At 46.6% G+C, this 22,878-nt stretch overlaps 2 protein-coding genes across 2 annotated transcripts in view; one reads left to right on the top strand and one right to left on the bottom strand.

Moving 5' to 3' along the window:
* Positions 1-693: 693 nt before the first annotated feature.
* SPCS2 (signal peptidase complex subunit 2) lies at positions 694-10,444 on the bottom strand. The gene is made up of 5 exons (XM_066620143.1): positions 10,333-10,444; positions 6,867-6,950; positions 4,658-4,817; positions 3,497-3,632; positions 694-1,695 (listed from the first exon to the last, which is right to left on the bottom strand). The coding sequence occupies exons 1-5, from the start codon at positions 10,402-10,404 to the stop codon at positions 1,509-1,511; spliced, it is 639 nt and encodes a 212-aa protein (XP_066476240.1). The 5' UTR covers positions 10,405-10,444; the 3' UTR covers positions 694-1,508.
* Positions 10,445-10,600: 156 nt separating this feature from the next.
* The window catches only part of XRRA1 (X-ray radiation resistance associated 1), a 37,060-nt gene continuing 24,782 nt past the window's right edge, over positions 10,601-22,878 (top strand). The window contains exons 1-7 of the mRNA XM_066619440.1: positions 10,601-10,660; positions 14,543-14,654; positions 15,883-16,040; positions 17,033-17,104; positions 20,048-20,120; positions 21,262-21,359; positions 21,826-21,959. Coding sequence (XP_066475537.1) covers positions 14,558-14,654; positions 15,883-16,040; positions 17,033-17,104; positions 20,048-20,120; positions 21,262-21,359; positions 21,826-21,959 — 632 coding nt within the window. The 5' untranslated portion in view covers positions 10,601-10,660; positions 14,543-14,557. The remainder of the gene's footprint in view (positions 10,661-14,542; positions 14,655-15,882; positions 16,041-17,032; positions 17,105-20,047; positions 20,121-21,261; positions 21,360-21,825; positions 21,960-22,878) is intronic.

Here is a 22,878-nt window from a genome sequence, read left to right as displayed (position 1 = left end):
AGAAGACCGACAGTATCCTAAAACTGCAGACAGCTGTGCTGATCCATGAAGATGACTCTTAAGTGTGACCACAAGGTAATGCTTTTATTAGAACCAGTTAACGGTCAAGAAAAAGCAAGAAAGCTTCTGAGTTTACTGAGCTGGATAAAAATGGAATGGCAGAAGTGCTGCACAGGCATTATCCTACTGAAGTTTTAGAAAGTTTAAGACATTGAGAGGTTGACTCATTTGTCACTACTACTAGGTAGGTCAAACTATGGACTTAATCAACCAATGTTCAGTTCACCCCGTGACCACGCTGCTGAAACCACTGGCAGAGTTTGGCTCTGTGTTCCACCATCAGAAATGCTGCTGATGAGGATAGGGAAGAGGACTGTTCAGTGACAGCACCTAAGCCTTAGGGTTCCCTGCACACCTACTTTGCAAGCATTCCAACATTGTTAAGATCCATTTCATTGGATCTTGTATGCATGTCAATCCCCGGTATCTTCACCATCCAGTTCATGAAGTAAGTTCTTGCCTATGAAACTGCCCACTATGAAATAAAACAGCCCTAGATGGAACTCCTTGCATACACACCTCCGAGTTTTAAACAGGAACAATGCCACGGGCACATCAGCCACTCTTAGGTAGAAAAGTGATAGCACTCCTTCAGGTCTTCCACTGCTGACCCTTAAATAACTTTCACACTGGTTTCACATACGCTCGTTCCTTTTATTGGAAAAAATCATTTTAGAAAATGGCAGTTTGTATATGGGATACAAGGAAAAGATTTTTCCAGCATGAAAAAAATGCATGATATGGGACAAAAAACAGATGAAAATGTATCTTAAAATTATCTCTCTTTTTCTTAAAAAAACTGCAGTTGCCTTTATTCAGAAATACACCCTGGCATATTTACCTACTTTCCAAACCGCTTGCTGCTGTAGTTTTTACATTTCTTTATGCCGCTCAATACAAGGGGTTTCTGAAACAGATACACTTGTGAGAAAAATGCCTTGCCCTGACAATAATGAAAAATAAAGAAACTTACTTGCAAATGGACAGAACTGGTTGTGATGCATCCTTTGCCCTGAATTCCCAATATAAAAACCAACAAAAAATGTTCTGCCCCCCACAAAAGCAAGAAACCCATTTGGGATTAAAAAATAAGCAATGCCAAACACTGCATGGTGCAGAGCTCTCCTAGAAAGCACTGCTGGTTTTGAGGGAGAAAACCGAAAGAGAAGGAAACCCCCTCGGACAAAGGAGGGCTGCAGCCAGTCAATCTTTATGGTAACAAAGCAACCTGATGAAGCAGGTCAGGACAGTGACTCAAAGCAAGGCAAAGCCAAATTCCTACCTAGAATTTGCTCCTGTTTTTAAGTCCCAGATTGGAATCCCTCTCAGGACGAGGAGGGGGTGGGATTTCAGGACAAAAACAGAGGCTAACATTTGTTGCTATTTTGCTTTATTGGCTTAAACACAGCACAAGCCCAGCAGAAAGATGGACCCGGGCTGTGTGCGGCCTATTTCACTTTTCTTTCCGTCAGCAGGCTGTCGTGGAGTTTGGAGACTTCTGGTTCAAAGACTTCCATGACTAGGGTGCCGTTGCAGTCAAAGAACTGGGCGATGGATTTGATGAACTCTGCCTCCCTCTGCTGTTTGGTTCTGCCATTGATGAACGTCATTTTCAGGCTGTATTTGTCATCGAACCTGGAGAAACAGGAGGAATGTGATGTGTCAGGTGCCTAAACGTGTGGCTCCAGCACTGCTTTCTAAAATATTCATCTCTGAACCCTGCACAATTGTAGGGCAGCCATATAAAGTATTCTCATGTACTTTCTATCATCCTACAGACTTGTCAATAGAAACCAGAGGACACTTTTAAAAGACCCGAGAAATAACACAGGATTACTATGCTTAGGTTGGCATGTAGCAGACTGTGGCAACAGACTTCATGAATGAACATGATGTAACTCCCCTATTGTACCTGGCGGCAGAGGGTGCAATAAGCAGCATCTTGTCTCAGGATTGTTGGGCTTCATGGCATGGCTGAAGGGAGAGAAACTGGGGAAATGGCTGTTTTATCATCCCACTGCTAGCTGCAAGCTTCTTCTATCCCACATACAACTTAAAACATTATTTGGGCCTGGTCTGAGCACTCATGGAAGTGCTGGCAACCATGACTGGGCTAGCCACCTCAAACTGGGGGAGTGGGAGGGAAGAGGAGCTCTTACAACTCAATAGCGTGTCCTAGAAACACTCCAACTTCTGAGAAGATGGGCATGTCAGGGAGAAGGGGTAGGGCTCTAACCTCTTTAGAGCTGCAGAAGTGCAACCTTCTGACCTCTACTACTGGCCAGGACCTCTACATCCCTTACCCCCCAGGATAACACATCAGAAGAGCCCTGCTGGATCAGGACAAAGAGGGCTCATTTAGTCCAGCTCTCTGCATCTCACAGTGGCCAGAGGTGCCTCAGGGAGCACAAGAGACCTGCATCCTGGTGCCACTCTCTGGCTTCTGGCATTCAGAGAGAGGCTATCTCTAAAACCCAGAGGTTGCATACAGTCCTGACTGTAACCACGATGGAGAGGGGGGAGATCAGCCTAGTCCCACTATTGGCAGAGAATGGAGCTGCTGCAGGAAGTTTGCCTCAGTCCCTCCTCCACTGCCTGAAAGAACCCTGATCCAACCATCAGTCGCATGGGGAGCAGACCCACGAATGGAAGCATATTGTGACCTTTGCCGTGGCCAGAGCACAAGAGGGCTGCTGGGGTGTTTGGCTTATATTATTGTAATCATGGGTATAAATGTTAAAATAAAGAAAGAAACTGACCCTCTCTCCAACATGCTAGTTTTCTAAGTGGTGGGAATTTTTTTTGTAAGCTTGGCTTTTAAGATATGACAACTCTACATTTTTGTTACATTGCCTAAAGTTTTAAGAAAATGTTGAAGAAAGTCCCTCAAAACTGTTACTGTACTAATTTTAGCAAGAGGAGCCTGTTAGATATTTCCTAGATAAAGACCAGGGAGTCAAGCTTGCCTCTACAGCATGACGTGCAGCCCAATTCTAAATTGTGCTGGAACAGCCAGCCCTATGGGGCTACCTGGATCTGCAATAGCAAATCACTGGCACAAATCCAAGCAGCCCATGTAAAGCTGCAGGGTCCGGCAATGGGGGTTAGGATTTGGCCTGTGCTGCTGTGGACAGTAGGAAATACGCAAGTCTCAGGAACACAACCCCCAACCAACGTCAGCTCTGTTCACTGCCAACCCCTGGGTTTTAAGATTTCTGCTAATGTGGCTGTTGTTTTTTTAAAGCCTACATTTGTAGCTTTATGGACTGGAAACACATGAAGTGAAAGCAAAATAAAAAACAAAGCTGACACATTCAGGGGTGCCGAGTGCTACCTCAGAACCACAGGGATCAGTTGTGGGAGCACCTGCAAAGATCCACACCGCCCTGAGCAGCAACAGGGAGGCTTGCAGAAGAGACTCTTGAGATGACTGTACCTTTTCAGACTGGAGGAGAGCTGCCAGATGTCATCGGGGTCCATCCCTGCTGGATCCTTCCTATGTGCTACCAAGAAGATGCTCTTCTCCTTATATGAGGTATAGATGGTCAGAATCCCCATCATTACAAAATACGTAGGCAAAGTTAAGAAAAAACATGCAGCCAGGTGCAGTTCGGCATCAGGAACTTCCCAGAAGAGAGCAAATACAAGAGACAACTGAAGGCAGCAGTTTTGTATAGCTGTCCTGGTGAGTAACTGTCAATCTCCTCTCCTCCATCAAGTTATCTAAACCTCTTTCAAGTCATCTAAGCCAGTGGCCACCATCACATCTCGAGGCAAACAGCCCTGCAAGTTAATAATACACTATGTGAAAAATATACCCTCCTTTGCCTGCTGCCCATTAATTTCATTGGGTGACCCTGGAGCAGGTGCAAGAGAAAGAATTCTCTCAATCCACCTTCTTGACATCATTCAGGGTTTCTTCTGTGTCCCCCTTTAGTTGTCTTTGTAATCTAAAAATCCCCACACATCTAAGCTTATAATAAGGAAAGTGCTCCTATCATGTGATCACTTTGGTTGCCCTTTTCTGCATCTTTCTCATCTCCATATCCTTTCTGAGAGGGGGTGATCAGATCACACACAGTACTCCATGCCACATTTCTATGAAGACATTGCAAGAGCAGTTCCTAGTTTCATTCCCTAGCAAGGAATGTGCCTCTCTCACTGTCACCACATACAGTGGAGCTGGCATTTTCATCACGATCCAAAGAGTTCTCTCCTGGTTGGATTCTCCACTCAGGCTAGACTTACTGCCTCATCATTGCTCTACCATGGAAGTCATTCCTCTCTAAGCCTAAATGCACAATAACTTAAGGCTGCTACTGCCCTCCCCCAAATGTGCTTTCCATATGCTCTTTCCTCAACTATCCCTTCCATCTTGCTGTCTACATCTTCTTCGACCCAGCACTTTTTTAACAAGCCAAAATTACTCACATGATTACTTTCTACACCTGGCAAATGTCAACCAACCATGTGAGACATCAAGCTGGTACTCATGCTTCGACAACACACCCTCCCAGAGCAACCAGATGAGTGTTGACAATAAAACTGGGGGGGGGGGGGAGGCCAAGGCGAAACCAGTAGCCCAGAAAAGGATATGATACAACACAGACAGCAAGGACTGGCTTGGACTCAGGGAAAGGGTGAAGGTAATCCCATATTAAAGCCACAATGGCAAAGAGGCAGGAGATGGTGCAAATGATGAGGCGGCCATCAATCAGGCAGAAGTTCTCCACGTACTTGTACTTTTCCAAGAGAACCTAAGGAAGGAAGAACGACAGAATCACAGCATGTGCATGCAAAGAGAAAAGTAACCTGAATTCAGCTTCATCCGAGAGGCACACTATACTAGGCTACCCTGCTATGCAAGTGTTCATATCTAGTCTCAACTTGTGCCATCCAATCAAGAATCCACCAATGCACTCACCAGGGACTCCAGAGCAACCACCCCTCTCAGCTCAGGCCAGCATCCCTTTCGTCTTCTCCAACCAAACTAAAAAGGCTCAAGGAGGCTTTGAACGTCACTCATGTTTGAATCATTAGCACAAATTTTAAAGATGTGGAGATGTAGGAAACTGGGCTAATCGCTCTGAAGACCAGGTGGAACCAGCAACTGGTGATACCATCCTAAAAACATCTTTCTAAAACCTACAAGTTAAAGCTATTTCTCTCCTGAGCTCAGCTGGGGATCTGCCGTTTAAACTGGCTCCATCTTTGGGCAGGCCTCCCTGACATGTGAAAAGGGATGAGATTTTGCTGGCTCCCAAGGAAAGGCCCCTCTGTGGTCCATTAAATCTGGGTGCTTGAAGTCTGACAAAAGGATAGCTAGCAAAAGCTAGTTCTGCCTGAATGTTAAAGTACAATTGCCCAATTGGGTAGTTTTTTCAGACTCTGGGCCAAGATGTTCTTCCACTGGAACCTGAGATCCTGAACCTGAGATAACACACCCTGCCACACTATTGCTCAGCAGGAACTTCCCTGGATGGGCTATCAAGCTCTCTTGTGTCCTCCTGGAAAAACTCATTTTATATCTAGCTTTTCTCCCCAAAGGGCACCCATGGCAGCTTTTTCTCCCTTTTGTTGACAGGGCTTCTAGCTCAGCCTGAATTGCAACAAACCAGGATCAAATTGCAGTTTGCAACCCTGGTTTATATGGAGTGCTTCAATCATAGTTTCCTGGTTTGGACATCACAGCAAACTGTGCCTTATCATGGCTGGAAATAGCCCATGAAGCCAGATGAAAGGAAGGAAGGTGGGGGGGGGGGTAGGAGGACATTGCTTGTTCTAGATGCAATCAACCCATCTTCATCATACAGCCTGAATAACAGACAAATCACTCGTGCCAGAAAACAAAAATGCTATTAATGTTTAAGATGCCACAGAACTCTCATTGCATGAAAAACTTGTAATTCTTTATTTTAACTTCTTTTTGTAATTCTCTATTTTAACTCCCTTTTGTAACGCTTTACATAACAAGGTAATCTTTGGTAGGTAACAGCCAAAACCCATTGTCATGGAAAAGTAAGAATTAGGGTTATTATACTTTAAATATCAACTGTAAGATTTCTTCTCTCTTGACCTGGGATGATTGAGCCTATAATTGGGAACTTAAAAGTATCTGTGAGGCTAAATGGGGAAGAGGGAGGAGTGAGTTATGCTACTTATAAAATCTCCCCAGCTAGTAAGGGAGAAGCAGAGCTTTCCTGGCTTCTGTTGAGTCTCTTGTTAGTTGTTACTCAGACTGTATTGGGGAGAAAGACCTACTAGATGAGAATTAGTGTTTTCTTATTATGCCGTCAGTGTTTTTATGGCATATTGTTATTCTGTATCTTCTTAATACTATGTGCTTAAAAGTCACTGTATGGAAATAAATTACTGTTCTGTTACTGATGTTGGAAGACTTTGGGTTCATTCAGGTCCAGATTGGTTAGTATCTGGAAGTTGGAAGGAAGGAATCTGGAAGGAATACCTCTCCTTACAACCACACAGTTGCCTATTGTAGCAGAAGGGGACAGGCAGCGTGTGCGATATCCATCTATCCCCAAATGTTGAATTTGCTACCTTAAAATCTAAATGTTGTATAATATTCGTTTTTAATTATATATATTGGGGGGCTTGTTGGGGGGGAAGTGCAACTTAAGCACTTAAAGGGAACAGCAACAGAAGCTTAACACATGTCAACAAAAGTTGAGCTGATTGGGCAGGAGACCACGGCAGCACCAAAATGTTAAAGTTGTCCACATAAGAAGCAATTGGGACACAGACAGATCACCCAAGTATTCCAAGAGGAAAGCAGGAGAGAAAAGTACCTTTTTGGCAGAATCATCCAATGAATTCTTTACAGCTGACCCATCCCATTTGTCCACTTTTACAGGTTTGTCATCAATTTTCCACTGCAAGGCAAAGCAACAAGGGAGTTTGCTTTAAATAATCAAAGTAAGACTTTAATATTATTATGAAACAGACTTTATCAAACCAAGAAAAGCAACATGTTAAAGAACCCATGAGAGTTCAAATCAAACCACTGAAGAGGTCTAGGGCCATTTCAATAAATGTTGTGCACTGATAAGAACAGACAACAAAAATCCCTTTATCAGACTTCGGCAAGAAAAACTGTGCTAACACTACTGTTTAATGGCAAACATTTGGCATTTTTTACCTAGCAAGTTTCCTGCCAAAATTTAGGGGATGGATGCCTGGCCCACTGTATTCTTTACTCTTCTTAGGTATCAAAACTACTGTCAGATTTTTGTCCCCATGAAGTGGTCACTGAATTCTACTATTTTGCTTCTGCTTTGAGGGTTAAACCAGATGCAATGTGGCAGTCCTGGTTGTTCAGCCAGGCAGCTTTGTCTAGCTTTGATAACAACAAGGTGGTGAGTGAGGAAAGTTGAGCCATGCGCCCTCCCTTGCCTTAGCCCCTGTGCACAATCACTGCCAGACAGAGAGAAAAACGCTTTTAGAGACAAAGTGCAGGAAAATAGGGCGATAATGGTGGCGTTCACCTGTGCACACCTTTTGCTGTAAAGATGAGAACCCCACCTTCTATTTGGCACATCAGCATGAAAGTCAAAGACAGCTGCACCTCTGACCCCGACTCAACAATGGTGGAATGCAAAATATTGAGAACTAGTGGGACATGATGACCTCTAGACAGAGGACAGACTGACCTCTGCCACAGACTCCCACTTAGGCAAACCCTTTCATTAAGTTTCACCCTCCCATCTGCAAAATGGGGGGTGATAATACTGATTTACTTTGCAGGGCTGTTATGCAAGTTACTATATAATGTGGAGATACATAAAGGACTATATAAATGCTAAGTGTTGGGGCAGACTGGAGAAGTTGCCAATTTTGCAACATCCAATGCTACAGACCACATGAGCCTCCACAGCATGCTCTATCTCCCCCCCCCCCCAAAATCAGGTCCATTTCAACCATATGCTTCAGTTATGCTTATTTTCAGGTGCCTGCCCCTGGTAAATTGCTGCCTCTGTTTAGCCTCTTGAAGAAATCTAGAGAGGCCTTTTAAAGGCAGACAAATTTATACACACCTGCTAGAGCTGCCCAGAGTAAGGTGCAAAGAATGGCTCAGGGGAGCTGGGTCAAACCAGATGCAAAATGGTGGGTGAGGGAACCAAACCAAGTTACGAACTACACTTGGTACAACAAATAACTCTGCACTTGAGTTCCCATCCTTGAAGTTCAAGCCCCACTTCCACCCCCAGTCTCAAGCAGCCAAATCTCTGTGTGGGGAGGAATGATAGGAGAAGCATCTTCTCTTGCGCATAAGCACAGCAATGTGCACATATGAACCCCAAGGCACCATCTCATGCAGGGCCTGCCAATTCACATGTTGGTCTTCTACAGCAACTTCCTTCTTAATACTTCCACATTTCATTTCCTACCTACATGGCACTTAAACCTCAAGTGACACATCATCACAAATGAGTCAGGAGAGGAACTAGCTGGAAGACTTTAACTGCCCGAGATTTGGCTAGCATTCAGGATCTGTTCCTTTCCAGTATGGAAACAGACAGCAAAGCATCTGCGGGTCAGAAGGAGGGCAGAGCCTCAGAGTGCCCAGAAGTCCATTGCAATGCAGAAGGAAGCAAACAAAATCTACCCACTCATTCCTGACTCCTACAGAGACCCCAATGCATGTTCCACGACAGGACTCAATTTCCAACAGTTGTCCTTATGCAATCACAGAAAAGTACTCCACACACTCCTTGCTCCGCATCCTTTATACTCACACACAGAGATACTGTACACACATTCATGCAAACCCATTTCATTCATATCTAGCTCTGGGAACTTGACCATAAGCACAAAGATCAGAGAGTCCACATATAAAACAACAGATACTGAAAACAAGCCACACAGTGCCAGCTTGGATTCCTTGGGAAACAGGATCACACCACACACAGCCCACCACCTGGCAACCAACATGAACAGAAGATTCACTCTGGGGACAGTGTTTCAAGACCTAGCTAGTTTAGCAACCTGTTTCCAACAGCAACTAGGGGATAGAACGACAGCAACAGCCCTCAGCCCCGGTATTCAGAGGTACACTGCCTCTGAACCTGGAGGTTCCAATTAAATATCAAATGGCTAATAGCCATAATTAAACAGCTAATGGCCATTGACTGACCTCTCCACAATGAATTTGCATGAGCCCCTTTCACTCAGAGGTAAAATCCAAGGGTCTGGAGCAAGAATCTATCTCGTTTAGCATCTGCTGCCAACAGTAGCCAGAGAAATACTTATGGAAAACTTACAAACAGCGTATGAAGTGTATCTCATTGCCTGTCTCGATGTCTGGGACACAGAAATACCCTGTCTCTGCACACTGGGGCTCAATTTTTAGAGGTAGCCTGTCTCTGAAAGCTGGGTGCAAGGAGTGGCAATGGCATCTAAGAACATGGCCATCATCATTGATTGTGGCCATGGGTCCACATGCCAATGAAGCATTGGGAGAAGGCCCTTTCCCTTTAGCTTGGGGAAAAAAACAGCAATAGAGAGACATAAAATTAAACCTGATGCAAGGCAGGACTTCTCTCTCACACAATAAGAACATAAGCACATAAGAAGAGCCCTGCTGGATCATGCCCAGGGTCCATCTGGACCAGCCTCCTGTATCTTACCGAAGCCCACTAGATGCCTCAGGAACACACAAGACTACAAGAGACCTGCATCCCGGTGTCCTCCCTTGCATCTGGCATTCAGAGCTAGCCTACTTCTAAAACCAGGAGTTTGCACATACCCATCACAGCTTGTAGCCTGTGATGGACTTTTCCTCCAGAAATCTGTCCAAATGCTTTTTAAGGGTCTCCAGGCCAGGCGCCAAGCCCACGTCCTGCAGCAAGGAGTTCCACAGATTAATTACACGCTGGGCAAAGAGATGTTTTCTGTAGTGTCCCCCAGCTCCCCCCAGACCCCTGGCGGTGGCGTAGCTGGAGGGGGCGCGGCACTCAGCCTGACAGGGAGGTGGGCGAGCGGCCCCTCCCTTCGGAGCCATTCCCGCCTTCGGCTCCGTCTGGCCCCCCCCGCCGGGAATGGCTCCGAAGGGAGGGGCCGCTCGCCCACCTCCCTGCCAGGCTGAGGGCCGCGCCCCCCTCCAGTTACGCCACCGCCCCTCCCCACGCACGGCCCTGTCAGCCGCCCCCCGGGCCCTGCGGTCCCCTCCGGCCTCTGGCTGGCGGGGCGGGGCCGACCACAGCAGCGCGCCCGCGGAACTCCCTGCCACGAGGCGGCGGCTTTGGGGGGCGCTACCTTGTCCAGCAGCCCGTTCCTGCTGGCCGCGCCGCCTCCCCCCGCGCAACCGCCGCCTGCCCGCGCCGCCATCTTCTGTCCTCCTCCGCCCGCTTGGCGACCTGTTCGCCGCCGGTTGGCTGAGGGCGCGCGAGGCACGACGGGACCCGCCACACGGCGGTGCCGAGGGGCCTTCTGGGAAGCGTAGTTTCCAGCGCGGCGTCCTTGTTGCCATGGCTACCGAGGGGCGGGGGAGGGCCAACAGGGCCTGGCTTGGAAGGTGGGCTGGGGAAAGGCAGGGGGAGCGAGCGCGCGGGGCGTCCTCTGAGCAGGCCGGCGCCAAGCCCAGGTAACAGCTGTGCTCTGGGACGCTTTCTAGCCCCTGGAGGAGCGGGCACTCTATGGTACCTGTGCTTGCCCCGGCCCCTCCCCTCCATCTAGCCCTGCCTCAGAGGCCCACCTGTGGAACTCCTTGCCACAGGATGTGGGCCACTGGGAGACACAGGAGGCTGGGCTGCATGGGCCCTGGGCCTGATCAGCAGGGCTCTTTTTCTGTGCTGAGGCTGTGGAACTCCTTGCCACAGGATGTGGGGGTGGCATTTGGTGGGCCCCTGTGAGATGCAGGACTAGATGGGCCCTGGGTAGTGGCATAGCTGGAGGGGGGCGGCTGCGGCTCCGTTTTGCTCCCCCCGCCGGGAATGGTTCTGAAGGGAGGGGCCGCTTGCCCGCCTCCATGAGGCTCCCTGTCAGGCTGATTGCTCCGCCCCCTCCAGCTATGCCACTGGCCCTGGACCTGATCCAGCTAGGCTCTTCTTATGTTCTCATGCCCCATAACAGAGGTAACCCCATAACAGGCCCCATAACAGAAGAGGTCACTCTACACCACAGTCTCCAAGCTTCTCAGTGCGAGGGCCACATTGACTATTTTACACACTTTCGCAGGCTGCAAAAATCAGTTTTATGAATGAATGAAATTTAAATTACTTGGATCATTTTTGGGGTCAGCCTGATATGATTCAGTTCAAAAAAGAAATGTGTCAATTACAAGGAAAAAATGCTGAGCTTAAACTGAGAAATGATTTATAATGAGTAAAAATGTCAAATGTTAGCCAAAAAAATTAGAAATACTAATATCTTCTTTATAGCATTGTTCCCACGCTATGGCGGGGTCTGCTAGTAATAAAAATATCAACATATAAATAAATTAAAAAAATAGTTTGGAGACCCCTGCTTCTAGCTGGTCTGGTGTGTAAGGGGTAGACTCCGACCATGGGAGAAGTCTGAGATCAAATTCTCATTCAACCATGGTCAGTGGCATAGCTAAAAGTGGTGCAACAACAACAGTATTAATATACCTCTTTTCAACAAAAAGTTCACAAAGCGGATTACAGAGAAAATCAAATATCTAATGGCTCCCTGTCCCAAAAGGGCTCACAATCTAAAAAGATGCAAAAGAACACCAGCAGACAGCCACTAGAAAAGACACTGCTGGGGTGAGGCGGGCCAGTTACTCTCCCCCTGCTAAATAAAAGAGGAGCACCCACTTGAAAAAGTGCCTCTTAACCAGTTAGCAGGGGTTAAGCACTAGGTTTTTGCAGTGCAAAGCACTAGGTTTTGCAGGGAGCCTCACTGTGGCATGCAAGCAGCCCCTCCTCTTCAGAGCCAGACGTATGCCACTATTTTGCTTCACTATTTTGCAGAATAGCTCTGAAGCAGAGGGGCCGCTTGCATGTTGCAGTGAGGCTCCCTGCAAAACTTAGTGCTTTGCATCCCCTCTAGCTACGCCACTGGCCATGATGCTCACTGGTGGCTGTAGAGCAGCATTCTCTCTCTCTTTTTCTCTCTCAGTCTGATTGACCTCAGAGTGGTTGTGAGGATAAAATAAAATGGAGGGAGTACTTCTTCCCCCCCCCCCACACCACTTTGTGCTCTAGAAACCCTGCTTGCCAATGTTGGCAACATACTCAGACTGCTGGTGTCTGAGCTTAGAGGACATCCTGCCCTTGAGCTTCTCCACAGTCCAGGGAAGGGTTGGAGCCTGGGAGGGATGATCAGGATCAGGGACTGTGGGCTTCAGACTCTGTAACGTCAGTGTGTGTATAATGGAAAAAACACTGATCAATGTTATTTTGCCTTTTCAATCCTTTTCTCTGTCTCCCCTCAGTCAGATTTTAGATAATGTTAGCTCTTTGGCACCTGTCCTCTATAAAGTGTCAGGCATGTTGAAGATGCTGTATTGATTGTTTGCTTGATTAATTAATAATGGTCTACCTCCTACCTGGATTGATTAACCATGCTAAGTCACCCCCCCTTGGCCTGTGGGCTCCTGCCTGCCTGATGTCTGTCCAGCAGGACATACATCACACTCCTGCCATTGCCTCTGCTTACTTGGTTCCTGGCACAGGAGTGCACTGACTTTCTTCGGCATGAGGGTGAGCATACAGTCTTTTTGCACAGGCGTTGCTTGGGGATGTTACGGCATGGCTGCATTTGGACACAGATCCTCATGTCACCATGCTCAACCCTCATTGCTGGTCTTCTTACTGATGTGTTCCCATAGTGCTTTGTACTGTATGCTCAGTAGGCACAGGTGATGCAGGTAACCTGGGCTTTGTGTTGCATCACAGAAGCAAAGTGAAGAAGCCTGTTTGGGTTCCTTTAGAACATTGTCTCTTAAAGAAGCAGCCTTGTATAGAATTGGGGGGGGGGGGGAGCTTGGCAATTTGGAATAAGTGGAAATAAGCACCATATCACAACAGCCTACACAACATGACCATGACCAATCAAATCCACCTTGTGGCTGAGCAGGAATTTGAAGTCAGGTGTCTCCAGCTCTCCCAGGTGTCTCCATCCACAACATCACAATACACTGTTGTGTGCTATTGCATTATTGAAAAATATACAAGTTGATCATGTGATTAGGGTAGAAGATAGCAGAGCACTCCCTGCTAATCACATCGTAGGCTTAGTGCAATTTTTTACACAGGTGTAGATTGTTGGGGATGAGGGGTCAAAGCTCAGTGATGGTGCCCAGATGGATTCCCTGGCATTTTCAGTGAAGAAATGGATTTTGGGTAGGAGGTGTTACAGGCATCACAACCTCCCCCATACTGTTGTGCTGTCTGCTTATTGCCTCCAGAGGTAATTAACCAGCCATAAACCCATCCAGCCACTTAACACCTCTCAGGCTTCCCCCATTTTCAGTTGCTCTTCAGTCATAAGAGCTTCCAAATCTGATAGTTAGATTTGACTCAGCCTGAACTCAGGGCTCCTTTGCTGGGGTATCCAGTTCACATACCAATCAACCATGGATTAGCTCCCACAACAAGTGGGATCAGTCCAATAATCCAGTCAGTCCAATAATCCAGTCAGCTGTAATAGATAGGACTTACTTAAGAGAAAGAAATAGTTATACAGAAAAGCACTGTATGTCATAGACTTAAGAACTTAGAGCATATCATTACAATACAACACTCAGCAATAATAAAACAATAAAGAGATAACTCCTAATTCTATCACTCACCAAAGTCTTACACTTCCAAAGTTCCAGTCCAACCTACCCTTGCTGCAGTCAAGGCGGGTCCATCTTGTCAGAATGGTCAAAGCTCAGGCCCCCAACCAGAGATGAACTACTAAGCCAAAGGAAAGCTACTTCCTTCTATCATTATAGGTCTTCTGATCCATCCACCAATTAGAACTCGGGTCCAGCTGAACATTCTAGGTGTGGACGTGCCACAGGCCCTCTCCCTCATGGTGGACCCCAACCTGAAAAGTTCACAGCTGCACCTTGTTGTTAATCTTGTAGCCTTGTAGCCAGTTTAGCAGCCTGGTACCTTATCCGAGAGCCCTGCGAAGTGGCTACCTCTACAGTTCTCTCAGACCTGGTTATGTCCTAATGAGCACCTTTCTTTGCAGCTGGTCCTTGCAACATGGCCAAAGGCAGAGACTTTCCCTGCTCTGGTTTTTACCTTGTCAACCTCCATGTTAACTTTTCTGTCACAGAAGGGCTTGGAAAAATCTGATTCTGCCCAAAAGTCTGACAAGTCACAGGCAGTTGGGAAAGTCTGAGTTGATTAATCTGCCAAATAAAGTTGCAGCCCTAGTTATTCCTTGCATCCTATGTGTCCTGTACATGCACATTAACTTGGGCTTGTAGTTAAAGAAGCATCAGCTCAGCCACTGCTCTGCTGTCATAGGAATTTGTGTCATTTGTTTCTTTTCTCTCCTTGAGGGCCGCAATGACAAGATGACTACAAAGGGAATGTATAAACTTGACAACGGAAACTGTCGCCCAACTAACTGTTTTCCAGCCAGAAGCCTTTTGCAGCCCAGATATGCAGAAGGTAACATTTTCTGGCCTGCTGATATGACATGAAAGCCATGGAAATCAGCAGGCCTTACTCTTGGGTAAATATCTGGAGCGGGAAGTGCCGTATCAGTGTAATCTTAGGCATATCTAGGTAGAAGTAAGCCCCACTGTGTTTAATGTGGCTTCCTCCCAGAAACCTAAGATACCTGCTGGAGATCTTACAAGCAGGCCACAGACAGACACTCCAAAGGCTGGGTTCATCATTTCACAGCTGGGTAACAAACACATTATATAAAACTAAGAGATACAAGAAAATAGCAGTTTCAACATAATTGACTCCTAAGTGAAACCTGCCTGAAGATTCACTGAGGATATTCAATATGCATAACAGCAATTAATACAAGATTGCAGCCTGTGTTGGCTGCTGCCTAAGGATATACCTGCAGGCCAGTTTTCATAGGATTCACTGTGTCTGTAGCCTGATGGTCAGGAAGATGTCCAGTTGAGCGCAGCTTATATTTAAAAAAAATCAGGAAAATTAGTAGCTCACCAAATTAGTCCTAACCAGTTGCCAACGTCAGTCCGTCATTCAGAACTATTCCACCTTCTTTATCCACATACATTAAAAATGTTTTAACTCTTTAATAACTGCACATTTTTTAATGTTCAACATTGTTTCACAGGAAAAGAGACTTCCTTTCCACCTGATTTCCCTCTTCCCAAAACTCATGTGTATACATGCCCTGTTCACCACAGTGTGCAGAGGGGGAATCTGAAACCATATTCACAATGCCCTTCCCCCCCTCCCAGTGAAGAACTGACCAGGTTGCACCCTTAGCAGGAAGGTTGGTACAGAATAATCAGGGCTATGAGGTGCCCCTCTTGCATCATTTGCTTAATCCACTGGCCTAGAACCTTTCTCCATTCTCCATTGTTGGTGGTAGGAGTTGAACATGGGCTACACCTTGGTATGACTTGGAGGGTTTCTCTGTAGCGTGGCTGAACAGTGGTGCTTCAAGACTTGTAACCTTCTTGCATTTGGGCTGAGGGATTAACAGAGGCAAACTGTGTCCCCTCCTGTCAACATGATCTACTTCCAGAGTCATAAGTGATGCTGCAGGCCACATTCTCCTACCTAGCCCAACCCACAAATCTGCTCTGTCAGGACAACCAGTTGTGAGGACAGGACTGTGTGGCAGCACTCAGTGTGGTTTTCCCAATGCAATGCTGACTGTTTTCATCTTATGCACGTGCGGCTCCAGGTGCTGGTCACTGGCAAGTGGCCCGACAGACTGCAGAGAAAACCAAGATCGAATTGCTCCTTGGCGCAAAGGCCACACGAATCAAATGGAGGGGCCTGCCTCTGCCAACAGACACTCAGAGGCATATGCATGAGAAAATCCTTGATGGCGTCCAACTGGTAGGTGCAACCTCTTGGGTTCTGTCGCTGAACTGTACATCCGGAGTGGTGTCAAAGAGGAGCTGAGTGGTTTCAACCTTGTGCTGACCTTTTGTAGGTGTGTTTTCATAAACACATCTCCATATCCTTCAGCACCCAAATTCTGAATTGAATTTGCATTTCCTCCCCCCTCCTTTCTGGCAGCTTTCCGTAAGCTTTAACAGAAAAGCTGCAGAGGGAGGGGTGACAATGCCCAGAACCCTGAGGATCACACAGAATTACACAGAAAGACCCATAAAATACAGGCAGTTTATGACACTGTGCCTTTGAACCTGAATGTTCTATTTAACTGTCTTGTCTAAGAGCCATTGAAGGATCCCTTTGCATTCTCTGCTATGACTTTGCCTTATTTCTTTTTAAAAACCATACAGACTAGTGCAAATCACCATGCCTGGTGCCAGCAACTTCTATAATTTATTTTGCTCATATTCAATCCATCTCACTGGATGGCCCCAAGTTTCAGCATTACGAGTGAAGGGGAAAGCACCTCTCTCTCTGCCTGCCTTCTTCATACCGTGTGCCAGTATTTTACCCATTTTCTGATATTCCTGCTTCATTGTCTTGCCTCTCAATGAAAAGCCTCCTTCTGGCTTTTCCTTGAAGGAAAGGTGCTCCAGGCATGTAATATTGGGCTGCCCTGTCTGGGACAGAGGGGCAGCTGACTGTGGACCTAATCCTATCCAATTTCCCAGTGCTGGTACAGATGTGCTGATGGGGCATGCACTGCATTGTGTGGTAGGGAGGCTGTGACAGAGGCTTCCTCAAGTTAAGGGGACATTTGTTCCCTTACCTTGGGCTACATTGTGGTAGCACCAGTGCTGGAAAGTTGGATAGGATTGGGCCCTGTATCAGCCAAAGAAACCCAAAGCTGGTTGGCTTTTCTTAGTGCAGAGCTTGCGTCTTCTGAAGCCCCATAATCACAGTCCTGCTCTTTGCCTCATTCTAATTTCCAGATGACGCTCCACCACGTGCGAAGCCCTTCACATCTCTGCTCAGTTGACATAAGCAACCAAAATTTTGCCTCAGTGAGTAGAATTTCACCATGTGAATTTTTGTATTGTGCAACAATTGCAACAGCAGCAGCATTATTGAAAAGAGCTGGAACCACAAGCCACTTAACTATGCCCATTTGTTACCAAAAGGGCTGCTTTATATAGGGGAATAATTACAGTGCCCTTATTGGAACCTCAGGATCGCAGGCTGGATAACAAGACGGCGTAATGCAGAGAAATTCCTTTTTTAGCTTAAGGAGGAGACTGGGAGAAAGATGACTTCTAATAAAAGATTATAATTTTATTACAAAAGCACAAAGGTAAACATAATGCACATTTCTTGGTTCTAGTACTTGAAAAGTGTACCTAGCTTATGGTGGTTGCATGTGACATGTATTTGGTGCATCCGAGGAAATTAGGAAAAGGGAAATTTGTAGGGAAGGATTTTAGGGGTCCCTGGTTTGCCAAACTCAGTTGCTAACTAAAGATGGGGAGAGAAGGGGAAAAATAGGTGGGAAAGAAAGAGGGGAAAGAGTTCCAGAATGCAAGATAGTTACCTGTCCTGAGGAGCAGATGGATGGGGGGGGGGGGAAGGAGGACCTCTGCCTTGGAGGGGCAGCCAGAGAGAGAGAGCATGTGCCACCCAGCCCTCTCTTAAAAGAAGGGGGTTTTCCTGCCAGAGCTGAGCTGGGTGGTACTTGGGAATAAGTTCATAGGGAAGTGGATTTGTCAGTTAGCTGAGCTGGATGAGGCAAAGAGGCAAAGAAGGAAGGCCCATAGCCAGGGAGACAGACTGCACTTGCTCCCGGTGTGGAAGGGATTGTCACTCCCGAATTGGCCTTTTCAGCCACACTAGACGCTGTTCCAGAACCACCTGGTTGCCAACTACACTACTGAGCTGGATGGTACTTGGGAATAAGTTCATAGGGAAGTGGATTTGTCAGTTATCAGCAAAATCCAATGGGTCTAATGGCTGGCTTCCTAGCTGGGAGAACTTACACAATAAGCAGTGATTGAGTTAAACAATACAACAATAGGAGACACTTAAGCAAAGATTTACTAAGCCAGACTTGTTAACCCTAGGGAGGGGGATGTTGTCACCATGAGCTTGACTTGACTCCTTTGTGGCCTGTATGGGAAGTTTGACCTGTATGATATTTTAGTCCATAATAACATAACCAGATATAAAAATCACAACTTAAAAGGAAAAAAAGGGGATTTTCACGTAACAGATTAGCTCCTCTGGAAAGACTTGTGTCCTGCTCCTGCAAACAGCTTTTCACGTATAGTTAGATGACTATTGATATACGATAGTTATACGATAGTTATATGACTATCACCCTACCTCAAGTCAGTGTTCATCTGTGGTGTAAGATCATGGAAACCTAAGAATCCCAATGTCTATTCAGAAACACAGACCAAATGTCTAAACTGCTTCTGTGGCCTTCAGCTGCTTTCTAGATGTCTACATTGCCGATCTTGCTCATGTGTCTTCAACCACCACCACATTTTCCTTGTTGAAAAGCTTCAGATCTAGATTTGACACATACTTGATGATTCTTCTCAATGTAGAATGACATGAGATGCTAGCCAGCTCTGTTTGGCTTGGTGGTTCACCCTCTGTTTGGCTTTGTGACAAACTGAACATGAACTCTGGAATGGGTTGAACATGTCGGTCTCAGAGCCTGACTCAGAAGAACAATCTTGGAGTAGGTGACTGAGGGCCCAATCCTATCCAACTTTCTAGTACCAATGCAGTCACAATGCAGCTGCAAGGTAAGGGAACAAACATTCCTCGAAGAGGCCTCTGTGACTGCTTCCCCACTGCAGGATGCAGCACACACGCCTTTGGCAAGATTGCATCAGCACTGGAAAGTTGATGGGATTGGGTCCTGAGTCTCTAGAACCTTTGTACCATGGATTCTACAGTCTTGCCTGTGGAGGGTGATCCTACCACAGATCCAGGAACTGGAGGGGCTGGGAGGAGCTGACACATCTTGGTGGGGACTCAGGGATCCTGTCTCGAGAATATGTCCCACTCAGGGAGTCAGCAAGTTGAGAGATCCAAAGGAACCGAAATAACCACATCTTCTAGTTTTAGATTCCCCATAACCACTCCCTAGAACCCTAAAAGCAGAGGTTGGGATGTCTGAGCTGCAGCCCAGACAAGAAGGCAGAGTGTGTAGTTGGCAGCATCAGGCTTTCTGGTTCCAAACCCCCCTTGTCTCTGTCCAACTGTGTTTCAGGAAGAGCCGGGGCAATAGGGCCAGCAGTGACGCTTGCACTTGCTGCATGGAGATTGCGCTTGCTGCATGGAGATCCATGGGTGCTGCTGATGCAACACCTCTTTGGACCACCTTCTGGTGTTAGATTTCTGTTCACGTTACCAGACTAGACAGCTCCCCTACTGCCTTAGCAACCTTAGCTTGGCCATGGCTCCTGGCTCTGCTGGACATGATGCAGGTCAGTTTCCAAAGAATCTGAATTTCAAAGTGGCAGTATTAGCAGGAACAGGGCAATGCCATTGTAGCTGTGCATGGTCTCGCTCCCAGATTAGCACCTTGAGAATAAGCACCACTGAACTCAGTGAGATTTGCTTCTGAAATTATTGGGAAGACTTCCAAGAATATTAGGAATGCTCCCTCCCTGCAGCTGAGCTTCATTGGGCCCTCTTTGTAAAGTCCAAGTGTCACATTCTTGTCACACTGTGCAACTGTTAACTCTTCATTGTAGCCTGGGCACTGCACTACATACTGACCTTTTGGTCAAATAATTTCTTAGAGGTTTGGAAGGACTCTCAGGGATCCTAAGAACACAGATGGAAAACCAGTGACTTCTCTTGATTATGTAGATGCCTCTTTTAGGTTAGCCAAAGCCTGAAGTGTGCCACAGAGAGCTGCAGTTCATAGGATTGTGTCATTTTAATGTCCTGTTTTAGAAAGACAGGGAGTGAGGGTTTTTTCCCCATTTCTACAGGCAAAGGAAGAAGACTTTGAACAGTTTGATTCTGTTGCCTATATCAATGCCACAGAAAATCTGCTGACATTAGGTAAGGAACTCATGGCATTAAATTGAGCACCAGGCCTTGGTATTAACTAGGTTCTGAGCTTGGTGATGAACAGAACGTCTGACTCTGATTGCCTGTACCTTAGCCCCACAAGTGCCTTTTTGCTTGTATAAAATGTATTTATGCTCTGCCTTTGTGCAAAGGGGCATCCCTTAATCTCCTAGCTGTGGCAGCCAGGGTGCTTATGGGCACCCGATAATCATGTTGCACACATGCCTGCCCTACGGTTTGCATTGGCATCCAGCGTGCTTCTGAGATCTCGGGTTCCAACCTATAGAGCTCTACTTGGCTTGGGTCTAGGATGCCTGAAGGACCATCTCCTCTCACACGAATCTCCTTGCATTCTGCGTTTGTCATTAGAGGCTTAGCTCCACAGCCATTGCTATCAGAGGCTTATCTAGTGGGATTCAGGATGGGACCTTCTTAGTGGTGGCCCCAGTCATGGAAATCTCTCCCTTGAGAGGCCCGACTGTCCCCAACATTGCCTGTTTTTCTGTGCTTTTGGGCATTTTCTTAATTTCTTTGTTGGTAGATTTACAATCCGATCCTATCTGAACGCTGCACTGACTCTCACCAATGCTGGTGCCACAACTGTCATATCGTAAGCCTGCCAAGGCAGTGACATGCTGCCACAGCCCTTCCCAGTAACACCCATAATGTCCATGGAAACCACAGGATTGCCTGATATCCACGGAGCAGCATCCTGACACCAGCCTTTTATGGGTCTGACATCCAAGCAGCCCATTCCCATGTGCACCCAGGCCCAGTGCTGGCAGCCAGAGAAGCACCACCATGCACTTATGGATAAAGAAGGTTTAAGCAAGTGTTTGCACCCGAGATCATGGACCTTGGATCAGGCTTTAAAAATTGACTCTTCAAAGCTGAAGTAGATAGTAGGTCTGCTTCAGAATGCTCGGCCATGATTGCTTCTAAAGCAGAAGGGGTGTGTGTGTGTGTGTGTGTGTGTGTGTGTGTGCGTTTATTTTCAGAGAAAAGGGGGGTACAGGTGGGAGTGCTAAATGAGGCAAAGGTGGTACCACTTTGCTTTTGCTCCACTTGCCCCAAAGGTTGGCTGCAGGGTCTACTGATCTGTCCAGTTAACACTTTTTTTTTTTTCATCTAGAAGGTTTTCGTACATTTCCTGGGCTGCGGGAACTGGAACTTTCACTGAATGGCCTCAGGAACCTGAAAGTCAGTGCTGGAGACTTTCCACACTTGGAAGTAAGATCAAAGCGGAATCGCTTGTTTAAAAAAATGACCTCAGAATGCAGTTCCATGCAGTGCATGGAACATGTGCCTTGAAGCCTCATCTGTCGGGGAGAAAGGATTGTGGGGTAGTTGTGTAATACCTCTTTGGACCTTATTCCTCCTTTGAATTTATAGTCAGTGCTGTCTCAAGCTGTTGTGGTAGGTCACAATAATACTAGAAAACAAATATGAAACATTCCAAGGAGATGTCGTTCCAATCCAATGCAGATGAAAAACCACTGGTAAAATCTGCTCCTCAGAAACCAGCTGAAATAAAACTATTTCAGACATGCTGTGAGACTGAAGTGGGTGCCTGTCACTTTAAACTGGCTGTGATTGAGATGGACTGAGCTGTAAGTAAGCACTCACTGTCAGGGTGCCTGTGTCAGAGGGCTTCCCTTTCCATGCCTCAGAGCTGTCTGTCTTGCCTCCGTTGCAGGTCTTGGATCTCTCCTACAACAACCTGTCTCCTGAAGACGTTCAGGCCCTGGGAATTTTGTCCCACCTGAAAGTTCTCCACCTCACTGCCAATGGGCTGCATTCACTTCCTCTTGATCTGGCGGACCCTGATAGGTAAGCTCAAGGGGGGATCAAGTGGGCAGCAGTGTTTTGTGCTGGGGAGAAAGTGGGAGATCCTTGCCAAGGTGGAAGGCAGGCAGGCAGGTAGGTGTTGGTCTTTCCATTATTGACCAGTGGGGCTGTTCTTATGTTCTTATGACCCTAAATGGAGTCAGGAACTTCTCTTTCAGTAACATTTACTAGGAAAATTTCCAGAGCCAACTTGGATGGCATCAAGAGAATTTCCTGCCCTGAGAATCTCATCTATCACCAAACACCCTTAGAAAGACACAGAGTTTCTATTTATTTATTAATTGCTGTAACTGCCTTTCTTTTATGGACTCAAGGTAGCATTTGCAGGGTTCTCCATCCAGGCACTGACCACTTGACTAAACCTGTTTTCATTCAGGTGATGAATTGTCCACTAAATTTGGGAGAGTCAAAAGAAAAGGCTTCTCGTAAGAACAGCCCCACTGAATCAGGCCATAGGCCCATCTAGTCCAGCTTCCTGTATCTCACAGTGGCCCACCAAATGCCCCAGGGAGCACACCAGATAACAAAAGACCTGCATCCTGGTGCCCTCCCTTGCATCTGGCATTCTGACATAGCCCATTTCTAAAATCAGGAGGTTGCACATACGCATCATGGCTTGTAACCCATAATGGATTTTTCCTCCAGAAACTTGTCCAATCCCCTTTTAAAGGCATCCAGGCCAGATGCCATGACCACATCCTGTGGCAATGAGTTCCACAGACAGACCACACGCTGAGTAAAGAAATATTTTCTTTTGTCTGTCCTAACCTTCCCAACACTCAATTTTAGTGGATGTCCCCTGGTTCTGGTGTTATGTGAGAGTGTAAAGAGCATCTCTCTATCCCCTTTATCCTTCCCATGCATAATTTTGTATGTCTCAATCATGTCCCCCCTCAGACTT

Source organism: Tiliqua scincoides, chromosome 3 (assembly GCF_035046505.1).
Source record: "Tiliqua scincoides isolate rTilSci1 chromosome 3, rTilSci1.hap2, whole genome shotgun sequence".
Lineage (NCBI taxonomy): Eukaryota > Metazoa > Chordata > Lepidosauria > Squamata > Scincidae > Tiliqua > Tiliqua scincoides.
The sequence above is the reverse complement of the archived record's forward strand: the minus strand, read 5'-3'. Positions and strand labels throughout refer to the sequence as shown.